The following is a 12646-nucleotide window of genomic DNA, read 5'->3' as shown; positions in this document are numbered from 1 at the left end:
TTTTTTATGCCTTTCTTATCTTGGATTATATAAATATATGTGTACAGTGTACAGGATGGAGGACTAAGCATTGCTAATCCCTAAATTGTTATTAATTTATAATATATGTGTACTTGTGTACGGACATATCCTACAGGAATTAAAAATAGAAATACTGGTTTTAACTGGAAGGTGCCTAGTCAAAATAATCTAGATTAATATAATTATAGGTGACGTTTGTATAAAATATTACCTATATATTTACGGTAAAATTGTCATTAAAATTTGTCTTTTAATATGGAATTTTAGATCAATATTCAGTCTTATTAAATTAAATTCAGTTCTAGATTATAATTTCCAAATTTTATAGAAATCACAAGAGTTCTCAATCAAAAATAAACAGATATATAATTAACGTGATTTATCGAAAAAACGGCGTCCAGTTGGCTTGGAAATGACGATGAAATGAATCAATGACATTCTCCATATAATTTTACATATAATGACAGCGATCTTTATTTCATAGTCATAGTTTTTTTTTCATAAGTTGGGGGGGCTGTTGTTTAATAGGCCAAAGAAGAGAAAGATGATTTTGTTTAATTTCCATAGTAAATGATTGGAAAAAAATGGCTCTATTGAATTAATATTATTACAAAAAAGTTTTTTTTTATTAAAATGTATTATATTTTAATCTACAGTGAAATTTTTAGTTGAATTTTGTAATTAATTTATTATTACGATCGCGTCTGCGTTATAAAAGACCAAACAAAAAAATATAAGAATTTTTTATTCTCTTGCTCTGCTTAAAGACTAATTTTACAAAAAAAATCCATTATTTAATTTTGTTAATCAAATTTTGTTGTGTATTTTATTTTTTTCCCAAAATTTTAATTCACCATATTGTCATGTATACTATAAAAGGCTTAAAAATATATTTTTTTAATCCCCTCGTTCTGCTAAATGACTAATTATTTTAGAAAAGATATCCATTATCCTTATTATCTAATTTTTTTAATCAAATTTTGTTGTGTATATTTTTTTTTCAAAAATTTGAATTCACCATATTGTCATGTATGATATAAAAGGCTTAAAAAATATAATTTTTTTAATTCTCTCGTTCTGCTTAAAGACTAATTATTTTAGAAAAGAAATCCATTATTTAATTTTTTTAATCAAATTTTGTTGTATACAGGGTGGTCCGAACTGTATTCCGGAAACTTCGGCAGCATATTCTGCAGATAAAAATAAGTAAAAATGTTCGTATAGATATATGTCCAAAAATGCTTTTCGGAGATACAGGGTGTAGAAGTTTCATTTTTATTTCGATTTTTTCCAAATAATTTCTGCAGTAACGTCAATATTTGGATTAAAATTGGTGTCTGGGAGTTTTTTGATATGAGAAATTTGATTTTGATGTCAATATGACTCCAACTAGTAGAGGGCGCCATCTACGTATTTTTTAACTAGTTTGAAGAGTAATAACTTTTCGTCCGTACCTGTATAAAACTACGGAGTAAAAAAATATACATTTACGACGCTTTTTACGTAAAAAAGGTCTCTTGGTAAAAATAGCTACGAGTAATGGTTTTCGAAATATTTGGAATCGAAATTATCAATACCTGTCATCACTGACATATATTAAACATGTTGACTAAATAGTTATTAGACTGAGATCATAAATCTGAAATGTTTTTGTACCAAAAGTTCAAGAAAAACTATTTTGTCATCATTTTTTTGCAGAAAAAATATGATTAATTTAAAAAAATTAAAATTTCCCAAATTTTTATTATTTCAGTGAAATAACTATCTACTCGACGTATTGACTATTTCCATTCTAAATATCTTGAGAACGGTTGCTCGTAGCGATTTTTACAAAGAAATATTTTTTACGTAAAAAATCACAGACATGTATATTTTTCCCTTGGTAGTTTTATACAGGTACGGACAAAAAGTTATTACGCTTCAAAACAGTTAAAACACACGTAGGTGGCGCCCTCTACCAGTAGGAGTCATATTGACATCAAAATCAAATTTCTCATGTCAAAAAACTTCCAGACACCAATTTTCATCTAAAAATTGACGTTACTTCAGAAATTATTTGGAAAAAATCGAAATAAAAATGAAATTTCTACACCCTGTATCTCCGAAACTAAGCATTTTAGGACATACATTTATACAAACTTTTTTACCTATTTTTATCTGCAGAATATGCTGCCGAAGTTTCCGGAATACAATTCGGACCACCCTGTATATTATTTTTTCAAAAATTTTAATTCACCATATTGTCATGTATGATATAAAAGAACAGATAACAGGCTTAAAATTATATATTTTTTTTAATTCTCTCGTTCTGCTTAAAGACTAATTTTACAAAAAAAAATCTATTACTTAATTTTTTTAATCAAATTTTGTTGTGTATTTTACTTTTTTCCAAAAATTTTAATTTACCTATTGTCTCATGTATGATACAAAAGGCTTAAAAAATATATATTTTTTTAATTCTCTCGTTCTGCTTAAAGACTAATTTTACAAAAAAATCCATTATTTAATTTTTTTAAACAAATTTTGTTGTGGATTTTCTTTTTTCCAAAAATTTTAATTCACCATATTGTCATATATAATATAGGGCTGTCTAAAAAGTGCTTAAAGAAAAGTACAATCACAAGTACAATTCTAAGTTGATTTTTTTCTTTTTTTTTTGGCGAGGTTTATCTCTAGACGTCATTTATTAAAACTTGACATAAAACGTCAAAAATTAAAGAATTAGAAAAAAATAAAAAAGTGTACTGGAGGAAGTGTAGGGAAAAGTAATTGATGCTTAGGGCTTGACCTCGCCAAAATTATCATTGATTTCATTTCCTAGCCAACGTCCCATTCATTCCTCCCTAGCCTGGCGTCTCGTCCTAGCGCCTATATAGTGTAGTATTTTTTTAGTACAGAAAGAAAAAAAAATCTTATTCACACCCAATTATCAATTTTATACTCAAATATTTTTTTTTCCCACATGTTCCTGTACCCTTTAGGACCAGCGCGCCACTGCTTTATAGTGAAGGAAACTAGCATTATAGTGGGAAAAATAGGGAAACACCAGAACACCTCATCACTGAGTGCGCCGAGACGACAACTGTTTGTGCCATAAACTTTGGTATATACGGCTGATGTCGCAGATGGAGAGCTGCTCTTTGTGGAGTCGTCTCAGATACTGGCTTTTGTCAAAGCCATCAGACTGTATAATGAGGTATAACTTGTTAAAACTCAAGAAAGAGGAACACACAATAGATCTGTAAGGTCGCGGTGATTAACCTCTCTTCTAAACATTCAACACATTCTACATACGCTGCATTATAGTATAAATAATATCAAATATTGTTTTTTTTTATAACAACATTTTATTCTTATATACACATAATATTAAATTGCTTAGACAAGGAAAGAGAGGGGACAGGTAACACGGCAGCTGAAAGTGAAGCCACTTGTCACCGCTCGAAATTCTCCAATGGCGTAGCATCAGAAATTAGCTTGTACCTAGACGATAAAAAATATTTTTTAAAATGTTAACTAATATATCGTTTATTTTTGAGTAATGCATATACAATTTTGTATATTTTATAGTCTCACCTTTATAATATTAGAATATCTAAGCCGATAATGCAAAATTTATTTAACATCAGAGTGAACTGATCATCAAGACAATTATTTATTTATTAACGTGTGTATAATGTATAATTAAATAAAAAATTATGTAAATATATATGTTTTAAACGTGTATATACATATATACAGTATGATCGAAAAACAACGGCATCCTGTTTGTTTGGAAATAAATGGTCATGGATCCTTTGGATCGATGACATTCCCCATATAATTCTACATCTAAAATGACATAAAAACTATATAAAATAACATCGAAAAAAGACTGAGAGGAATGTCATTGACAGTCATTTACAAGCCAACAGGACGCCGTTTTTTTTTCGATCATACGGTATAATAATGAATCTAGCCAATCCCCTTCACACTTGCTTACGGATTTAATGAATAATGTAATTTTTAATACTTGTTACCTTCAGTCATAAGAATATCTTAATTTTCCGCAAAAAATAAACAATTATTCTAGAAGCTTTGCGTTATTTTATTTATTTATTTTTAAATTTTTATTAATTACTCATTGAAACAATTATTATACACCTAAACTAGCAAATTTTTTGAAAGGATATTTAAAAAAATATTGTAACAAATAGCCCACCACAAGTTTGTCTACCCCAGCAAATCTTAGCAGGTAAATTTAAGTTTTATGTAACAGCTATATATATAGATTTTTTATAACCAAAATTTTTCATGTTTTTTTTATAGTTTACAATTATTATTTTACATATTTGATAACAATACTTTATACATTTTTTTTACCTGTATAATATATAAAAAAAAATTATTGCAGAAATTGTATTTCTCTGGTTATAATACCCTACGCCACTGGAGAAATCCTGTCCGAGTAGCATTATTTATAGTTTCAAACATTAATTATAATATAGGATATTGAAAATACTACTAGGAATTAATTAGAGAATAGGTACATTAAAGAAATGCTAACTTCATGTTAAAAAATGGAAACAGACGCCACCTGGTGTCGCCTGGCAGTACTAGCTAAATTGAGGGGAATTGAAGGGGCGGGGCTTAAAAGAAGGAAAATTTAAAAAAAAAATATATTTTTATAAGTATCACTGACTTACTGTTTAAAGTTAATAAACATATTTTTTATTACTTTAATATAATTTAATGTATTAAAAAATATGTCTATTAACTTTACACAGCAAATCAATGATATTATTAAAGACTTAGTAAATAAATTACACATTAGTAAACAATATCATTTATTTTTTAGAGCTGCGATTTATATTACAATAATATTGAAATATATATTTTTTTTAACAATGAAAAAGAATATCCCGGAACCTGAAAAAGAAAGATGATCAATTAATGACTTAAATTAGTTCAAAATACATTTTGCAAATAACTAGTGAATTGGAAAGATAAACATACTATTAAAAAGACATTTTAGTAGTATGTTATCATCTATTTACTGATAATACATAAGTATATAATAGGTAAATAACATGCATAAGGCACTATGATACAACTACCTAGTAGTTGTATCATAACAGCACACTAATATCACAAAAATATGTGCTAATTTAAATTCCTTTAATGATCTAATGAAACACTATCTAGCCTCAATGCATGCCATTCCAAAGGCAAAAAAACTGTTATGCCATATAAATATAAGCTGAATAAAACATGAACCAAGCCAACGTGCATAAACAAGCAAAAACTACATCAAAAAATATTTTTATCAGATCATACCCTTGGATATATTATGTATTTTATATATCGCACATCCCATTCAAAAGTTTATTAACTCAAAATAGGGAATATAGAGAACATTGTCAAGAGAAGTAAAAGAAAATTTAAGTTAAAGCAATATGCTCCTTTTTGCATATTAATGGCCAAATAATATAATGTTGATTTAATAAAATTTTACTGGAATCCTTCTGAGGTATAAATCAGATTAAAAGGACATTGTTTTTGTAATAATTGTTTGTTTTGTAAACATTTTTTGAAGACAATACAGTTTTGAACGGGCTGTGCGATATAAACAAGGATCTTACTATTATTTGAGGTTAGAAAGTATTTAAATAATATAAAACATAATCAAAATCTAGGTACTTACGTGTTTTGATATTATTATCAAGAAATAATACGTTTAGTTAAACAGGTACGCTGTCAGGCAAGTTCTATCGGCGGGTCTTTGCCAGAGTTGAAATCTAAAAATACAAAAATACGTTTACATCTTAGTTGTATTTACGAATAAAGTATTTGTGTGTAATTTCTGACTTACCAGTTAACTGAATATTCGCATTAAATACATCCAAATGGTAATTTAATATTGTAAAAAAGCAAAATTGTTTTAAATCACTTGCCAGGACAACCCGGCCAGCTTCTTTGTTGACAAAATGGCCGCGGTATCATGATTTAAGCAATGTGAGTGACAAAGAAAGCCAATGTCTGGCAGATGTTGCTTTCTTTGTCGTTGGTCCTGGCACGTTTAAATTTGACTGTTGCCTGTTTTCCCATACAAGTGACACCCCCGTGGAATTAATAAAAATAGTTTGCTTTGGATGTGGTACAAGACATATTAAAAACATTTTACATATTTTTACTGCTATAATGAAAAAAATGTACATTTTATGACTACATAGCACAAGTTGTGTATCAACTTTTACCTGTAAAATGTAATTCCAATCATTTTTTTCTCGCTTCAGCCTTTGCAGCCATACGCCGAACATCTCACCATACTAAACAACACAATTTATAAATTTAAAACAAAACAATATTCACAAAAAACATAAAAATTCGCTTGGTGTCACCAGGGGGGTGACAGTGAAATAGGAAAATTGAAAACAGTCATTAGTGTCATTCCTGTCATCTCCTGACGACAAGTATGGCCGCCTAGACAAGGACAACAATATTTCTGTCTAACTATTGTCTAACTTCACAGTTTAGAATTGACAGATTTGTTCTAGAACCACAGTCTAGAACAAATCGAACAAATTTCGACGCCATTTTAATTCTCTCCGTTTAGTTTTGTTTTGTAAATTCAATTTGATATTTCTCCTGAAATTTATAAATATAAAGGTAATAAAGCATATAAAATATATATTACATGAAAAATCCTGGAGAAAACGACGTTTCTGCAGTACTAGGTATGTCCCATGTATATTAAAAATAGGTAGTAAATAAATACTATTTTCATGTTTTTTAGATGCAAGAAAATTTTGTTATATGTTTATGATCGGCGATTTTATTGAAAATGGAAACAATTTACAGCAAGGTAAGATCATTTTTAACTATAGCCAATATTAGTTATCTCCAGTATGTGCGATTTATTGTCAATAATACAATAAATCTGTCTGATACAATCTGATTGTTATCCGATTAAAAGTCTCTTTTTACTTCTTTTGGATTCATAAACCAGGTCTCTTTGGGAATAATGGAGCTTTTTTAATTAGTATATTTATATTTTATACCTATATTGATATTTTTACATTGTTAATTTTAGTATAAAAAATGTGTTTTTCTGTTTTCAGGTTTGGTTTGTTATGGTATAAGGCTCCCGTTTTCATGTCCCTGCCCCCGTTTTCTGTTTCTGAAGGCTGTAAATACGTGTATTTATTTACAGATTACTGTAAGTCATGCTTATACCTTACTAATTTACGTTAAAACTGCATATATTTAAGTAATTCTTTATTTTTTTTATATTTAGTCACGTTGTCTCACATTTCAAATAAATATGTTTGAATAAATTTTTATTTTGTTTTATTTATGATAAGAAAGAGTACAAAATACATTTAAACTGAAAGGGGTGCCCGCCATTGAATAACCGGAAACGGAAATAAAAATGAAGCCATCATGTCAACCTGTCAATTGAAAATTAGTTCTCCAGACGACAACGAAGGCTTTCGGTGGCGTATCGTGTTTCCACGATTTAACACAGAGTTGACACTTCTTTCTAGTTAATTATTTTATGGGTGTCACCTCGAAATCTTGTCACCAAAATATGGCCGCCGATCAAATTTTGGCCTCAAAAATTTTTCACTGGAGAATATGCGTGTTACCTGTCCCCTCTCTTTCCTTGTCTAAGTTAAATTGATTGGTACCATCCTTGTTTGTATAATCAAGGTTACCATGAAAGAATATTTCTTGAGGTTTCAAATTATTATTTTTTTTTATTATTTGTATATTTGTTTTTGTGCTTTTTTGTTTTGTGAATGCTTTGTCGATGAAGCTGTTGTGGCATTTTGTACAATAAAGCGTTTTTTTTTAACTAATAATTCACCATTTTGTCGTACATAAATGATTATGTCAAGAAAATTGGTCAATCTTTTAACAAAATGGTGAATGCGATTTTTATTCCGATTTTCAACAAGTAAATGTAATTAATAATTGATAGGTAATAGCTGTGGTAATAGCTAAAAATTGAAACGCCATATCAAATTATTATACGTGATTTTCTGGAATCCTCTATTTTCAGAAAATTACCTGAAATAAATATAGAAAATAATGGTTTTATTATTTTATTATAAAAAGTAAATTACACAAATAAAATTAAAAATATTATACTAAAAATATGATTTGAGACAAATCAGTTTAAAATGATATACATTATTATAGTCTATGTCTATATTAGTCTTGCCTTAAAAATAAAATGTCAGAAAGCATTAAGAAAACAGAAAATTGTAACAAACACCTCATTTCTAAATGAACCTTTAGTAAAGCAGCAGCTTTATACAGACATTAAAATAGAAAGCATATACTTAATGAATATAATTCATTAATCATAAATATAATTCATAATTCTGTAGGACATCTGGTTGCTTCGGCAAGATCTTTTATAAACTCTGGGAAACCACGAACGAGTACTGGATGATGAGGAACCAATTGGGCATCGCACATCACACCAAGTCTTATATGGTCGGCGTATTCGTTTATGCACAGGGATATACCTAGAAATTGGAGAAAATGGCGAATGCGTTAGAATATCTAAATTATTATAGGTTTGTTACCTATTTATTTTTAGTTTCAAAATAAAGTATTATATGATTAAAGGTAATGTAGATATTCAACTATCTGAAATGAGTATTATATTCATTTAATTAATTATTACTATTCTACTTAAAAAAATTCTACATTGTTATTTTTTGAGATATAAAATTTTTGTGCGAATTATTTCTAAAATATTATTTGTCTTCTAATAGGTTTTTCTCTTTTTCTAGGTTTACAGACTTTTTGTTTTAAAATACTTACAGACTTGTGTGAAATATTGAGGAATTTTATTGTATGTGTGAAATATTTATTTTTTGTGGTTTTAGCAAAGAGTAGGAACGTTCACCATTTTGTCATTCATGACATACAGGGTGTTTCAAAAAACATGTGCCATCTCTCGTGGGGAGATTCCTCACGTAAAAATAAGATTTATTTTTCATCTCAACAAGGGTCCGATTCTGCTTTGTTTCGTAGCTACAGGGTGTTAAAGTCTTAATATTTTTTCGATTTATTATTATTTTCTACCTCTAATAAAGTTCTTTTAGCGTTTCGAATGAAATTTTGAGTTTGGTTTGGTAATAAATATGCGACATATTTTAAAGCTAAAAAAGTGTCGACATATTTACCAGGGACGTGCATATGGATTATCACTGGAATATTTTTCCAAAAAAAGCATGTACGCCACTGACTTTTTTTTCTTTATTTAGCGAAATAGTGTAAGTAGTTTAATGCCGATTAATAGTTGTCTCTTGATATTTTGTCGATTTTGGCCTACTTGATGAGATAAACTCAATTTTAGTAATTTGCCTTGATCCAAGTCTAATAGCAATAACCTTTAAAAAATTTAATATCTTTAACTTGCGAAACCTTTAAATAAGATTAATAATCAAAAAATATGAAAAAAAGTTCCTTTAAACATGGCTATAGAAATGCATAGTTTTAGAGTTACAGGATGTTAAAACTTTTTAAAATTAAGTTTTTTGTAATGATCTTAATTACTATTACTTTTTTATTTGAAATTGCTGTAGGCTGGACTAATAGTAATAATAACTAATAGCAATAATATTTAATAATAAATTAGGTAAAATATGTAATTTATTAATTTAATTTTAATCATTGTGATTAATAAAATTGCGTTTATCTCATCAAGGAGGCCGAATTCGACAAAATATCAAGAGATAACTTTTAATTGGCATTAAACAGCCTACACAATTTTGATGTCAAAAGAAAAAAGTCAGTAGTGCACATGTTTTTTTTTTAAATATTCCAGTGATAACCCATATGCACGTCCTTGAGGAATTTATCGACACTTTTTTAGCATTAAAATATGTAGCACATACAGGGTGACAATTTGAAAACGAACAGTATTTAATATAATCTCTACCGATAATAGTATGAAAATTTGGCGAGAAATACGTCAATTTACATATCAAGGAGGACAATTTTTGAGGTATTTGTTGTCGTGTTACTTTCAACCATTTGACCCCCAGGGCACCAACCCCTAAAATTTGAAATGGCAACCCCTATTTCTTTTTACATTTTTGTGTTCCTTATAAAATTCTCAAAAATATGATGCAGTTTATGTAGAATTCTATAAGAAACACAATAATGGTAAAAGAAATAGGGGTTGCTATTTAAAATTTTAGGGGTAGTTGCCCTGGGGGTCAAGGGATTGAAAGTAACACGACACCAAATGCCTCAAAAATTGTCCCCCTTGATATGTAAATTGACGTGTTTCGCCAAATGTTCATACTATGATCGGTAGAGGCAATATTAAATACTGTTCTTTTTTAAATTGTCACCCTGTATAGTAACTTTTACTCTCACAATTTCCGAGTTCACATGGTACGGGTCCGCAACAATATGAAAAATAAATCTTATTTTTACATGAGAAATCTCCCAACGAGAGATGGCACATGTTTTTTGAAACGCCCTGTATAGTTATAAAAATTTAATTTAGTTAAAATAAAACACTGAATCAACAGTTCAAAGAGTTTATATCTCCCTATAGTCGGACGCAACAAAAAGAAAAAAAAAAGATATGAAGTAACATAATGAGAAAAATAAAGATGTTTTAGTGTTCTCATTCTAGCCAAATATGAAACTAATTTTTTTTTCTATAACCCTAGTAGGTTTTTTTTCTGTATAAAAATTATTCTTACTCGTATTAGCTTGTGGAGGCCTCCAATAAATCGCACTGACCACTTCCTGTCCCCAAAGGGTTCTCTGTGTGACGTTTGGATACTTATTCGTCACCTCCGTCACAGTAACCACGTATTTTCTTGACAGGTATTTCAAGTAAATACTCACGACCGTAGATGGCAAGAACTTAGTCAAAATTCCGTATTTGGTTTGGAACAGAGTCAAAAGATGAGACAGACCTTGTCTTTCAATCGACGACTTAAACCTAATCTCTAAATCCTTTAGGTTCTGAAGCTGCGTCTTGTCTGACTGTAGTTCGACTAAGGGCAAATTAAGACATATCATTCCGCTGACGGAATCACGAGATTTAATATTTGGACCGGTGGCAAAGAGGTATTGTGAGTTGATGTTTCTCATAGTGATAGGAAGTTCGCTTGGAATTGTGTCATTCGTTTGACCAAAGTACTTGGATATACCCATCGCGCAAGCTGATAAAGTAACTTCCGTTTCAGACACACCAAGTTTTTGGGCAGTGTTTTTTACCAATTCCATTTTGACAGGATCACTCCAAGCTACTGCTTTGCGGCCGCAAAGCGTAATAGTTTGGAGCGATTCTTCTTGCAGTAGGAGATCTTGAACGATGGTTCTCGGCGCGAGAAAAACGATCTTAAACATTTCAAGAACCTCCTTTAGTGAATTATACAGTAACGGGACATAAGTGAACAGTATGCCGACAATTGTTCGAGGATATGGACAATATTTTAGCGTAAAACAAGAATATAACGCTACAGATTCAGCATATATCATAATTGGTAAACGAATTGGTAGGAAAACCATCAAAAACCAAACATTTTGAAAACCAACTGCTAGTAAGTTCTTGGGACTTACAGATTTCACAATCGACCAGAAGAAGTTTGAACTCGTGACTCCTCTCTTATGGCTTTCATTACAACTAGTCAACACGAAGTATCTTATTTTAGAAAAAACATCAGGCTTGATAACTCTGAATCCTTTCTTGCATTCTTTAATAATGGATATGGAGGTTAGAACCACTATGGCAAGAAATTGGGTTATGGTGGGAGTTTCTTTGAGTAACTCGGGTTTTTCTAGAGGCTCGTAGGTAGAGACGAATTCGTTCCAGTAGTTGGAAATTTCTTCAGTCAGTTTCTCCTTTAAAGTTGTTAGGGCTACCGGTTTCTTTAGGACGTCAACGATGGGACTTTTCGAACCTAGAACGCTAGAACAAAAATATTTATTTGAAATATATCGTTTATTTATTGGGATGATTACTATATTTAATAGAAAATATAAGTTGTAATCATCTGGGCGTTTATATATTTTCATCTAGTTCGTTGTTTGGCATACCACGAACTGCCACTGTTGACAACTCTCCGGACAAAGCCTTTGGTTTGAAGGTTTGTTTTTCTAGGATAATACTGTTTTAGTACCAGGTGGTAGGATAACTCGTTCGTGAAGAAACACACAGATTAATAATGACGAATACGTTTAAAGCAAATTAAAATACAGAGTGGTCCGAACTATATTCGGGAAACCTCGGTAGCATATTCTGCAGATAAAAATAAGTAAAAAGTTTGTATAAATGTGGGTCCTAAAAATGCTTCATTTCTTAGGTACAGGTGTAGAATTTTCATCTTTATTTCTATTTTTCCAAGTAATTTCTGAACTAACATCGATATTTTGATGAAAATTAGTGTCTAGGAGTTTGTTGACATGAAAATTTTATTTTGATACCAATATGACTCCTACTTGTAGAGGGCGTTACCTACATATCTTTTAATTGGTTCCCGTATAACCAAACAGTATAGAACTTCTATCGAGCCTATATTAAAATCTTTAGTCGATAAAGGCAGCATTATAAGGTACAGCGACGATACGTGTTTTAATACAGTCTAGCCTGTATTGAATA

General features: G+C 29.9%; 1 protein-coding gene across 1 annotated transcript in view; it reads right to left on the bottom strand.

Annotated features, from left to right (window-relative positions):
- Positions 1–8126: 8126 nt before the first annotated feature.
- The window catches only part of LOC115887747, a 31571-nt gene continuing 27051 nt past the window's right edge, over positions 8127–12646 (bottom strand). The window contains exons 5-6 of the mRNA XM_030907225.1: positions 10740–11956; positions 8127–8537 (exon numbers count right to left, since the gene is read on the bottom strand). Of these exons, the coding sequence (XP_030763085.1) occupies positions 8383–8537; positions 10740–11956 (1372 nt within the window). The 3' untranslated portion in view covers positions 8127–8382. The remainder of the gene's footprint in view (positions 8538–10739; positions 11957–12646) is intronic.

The sequence above is a fragment of the Sitophilus oryzae genome, unplaced genomic scaffold (assembly GCF_002938485.1).
Source record: "Sitophilus oryzae breed Bouriz unplaced genomic scaffold, Soryzae_2.0 scaffold_637_pilon_pilon, whole genome shotgun sequence".
Taxonomy (NCBI): Eukaryota; Metazoa; Arthropoda; class Insecta; order Coleoptera; family Curculionidae; genus Sitophilus; species Sitophilus oryzae.
The sequence above is the reverse complement of the archived record's forward strand: the minus strand, read 5'-3'. Positions and strand labels throughout refer to the sequence as shown.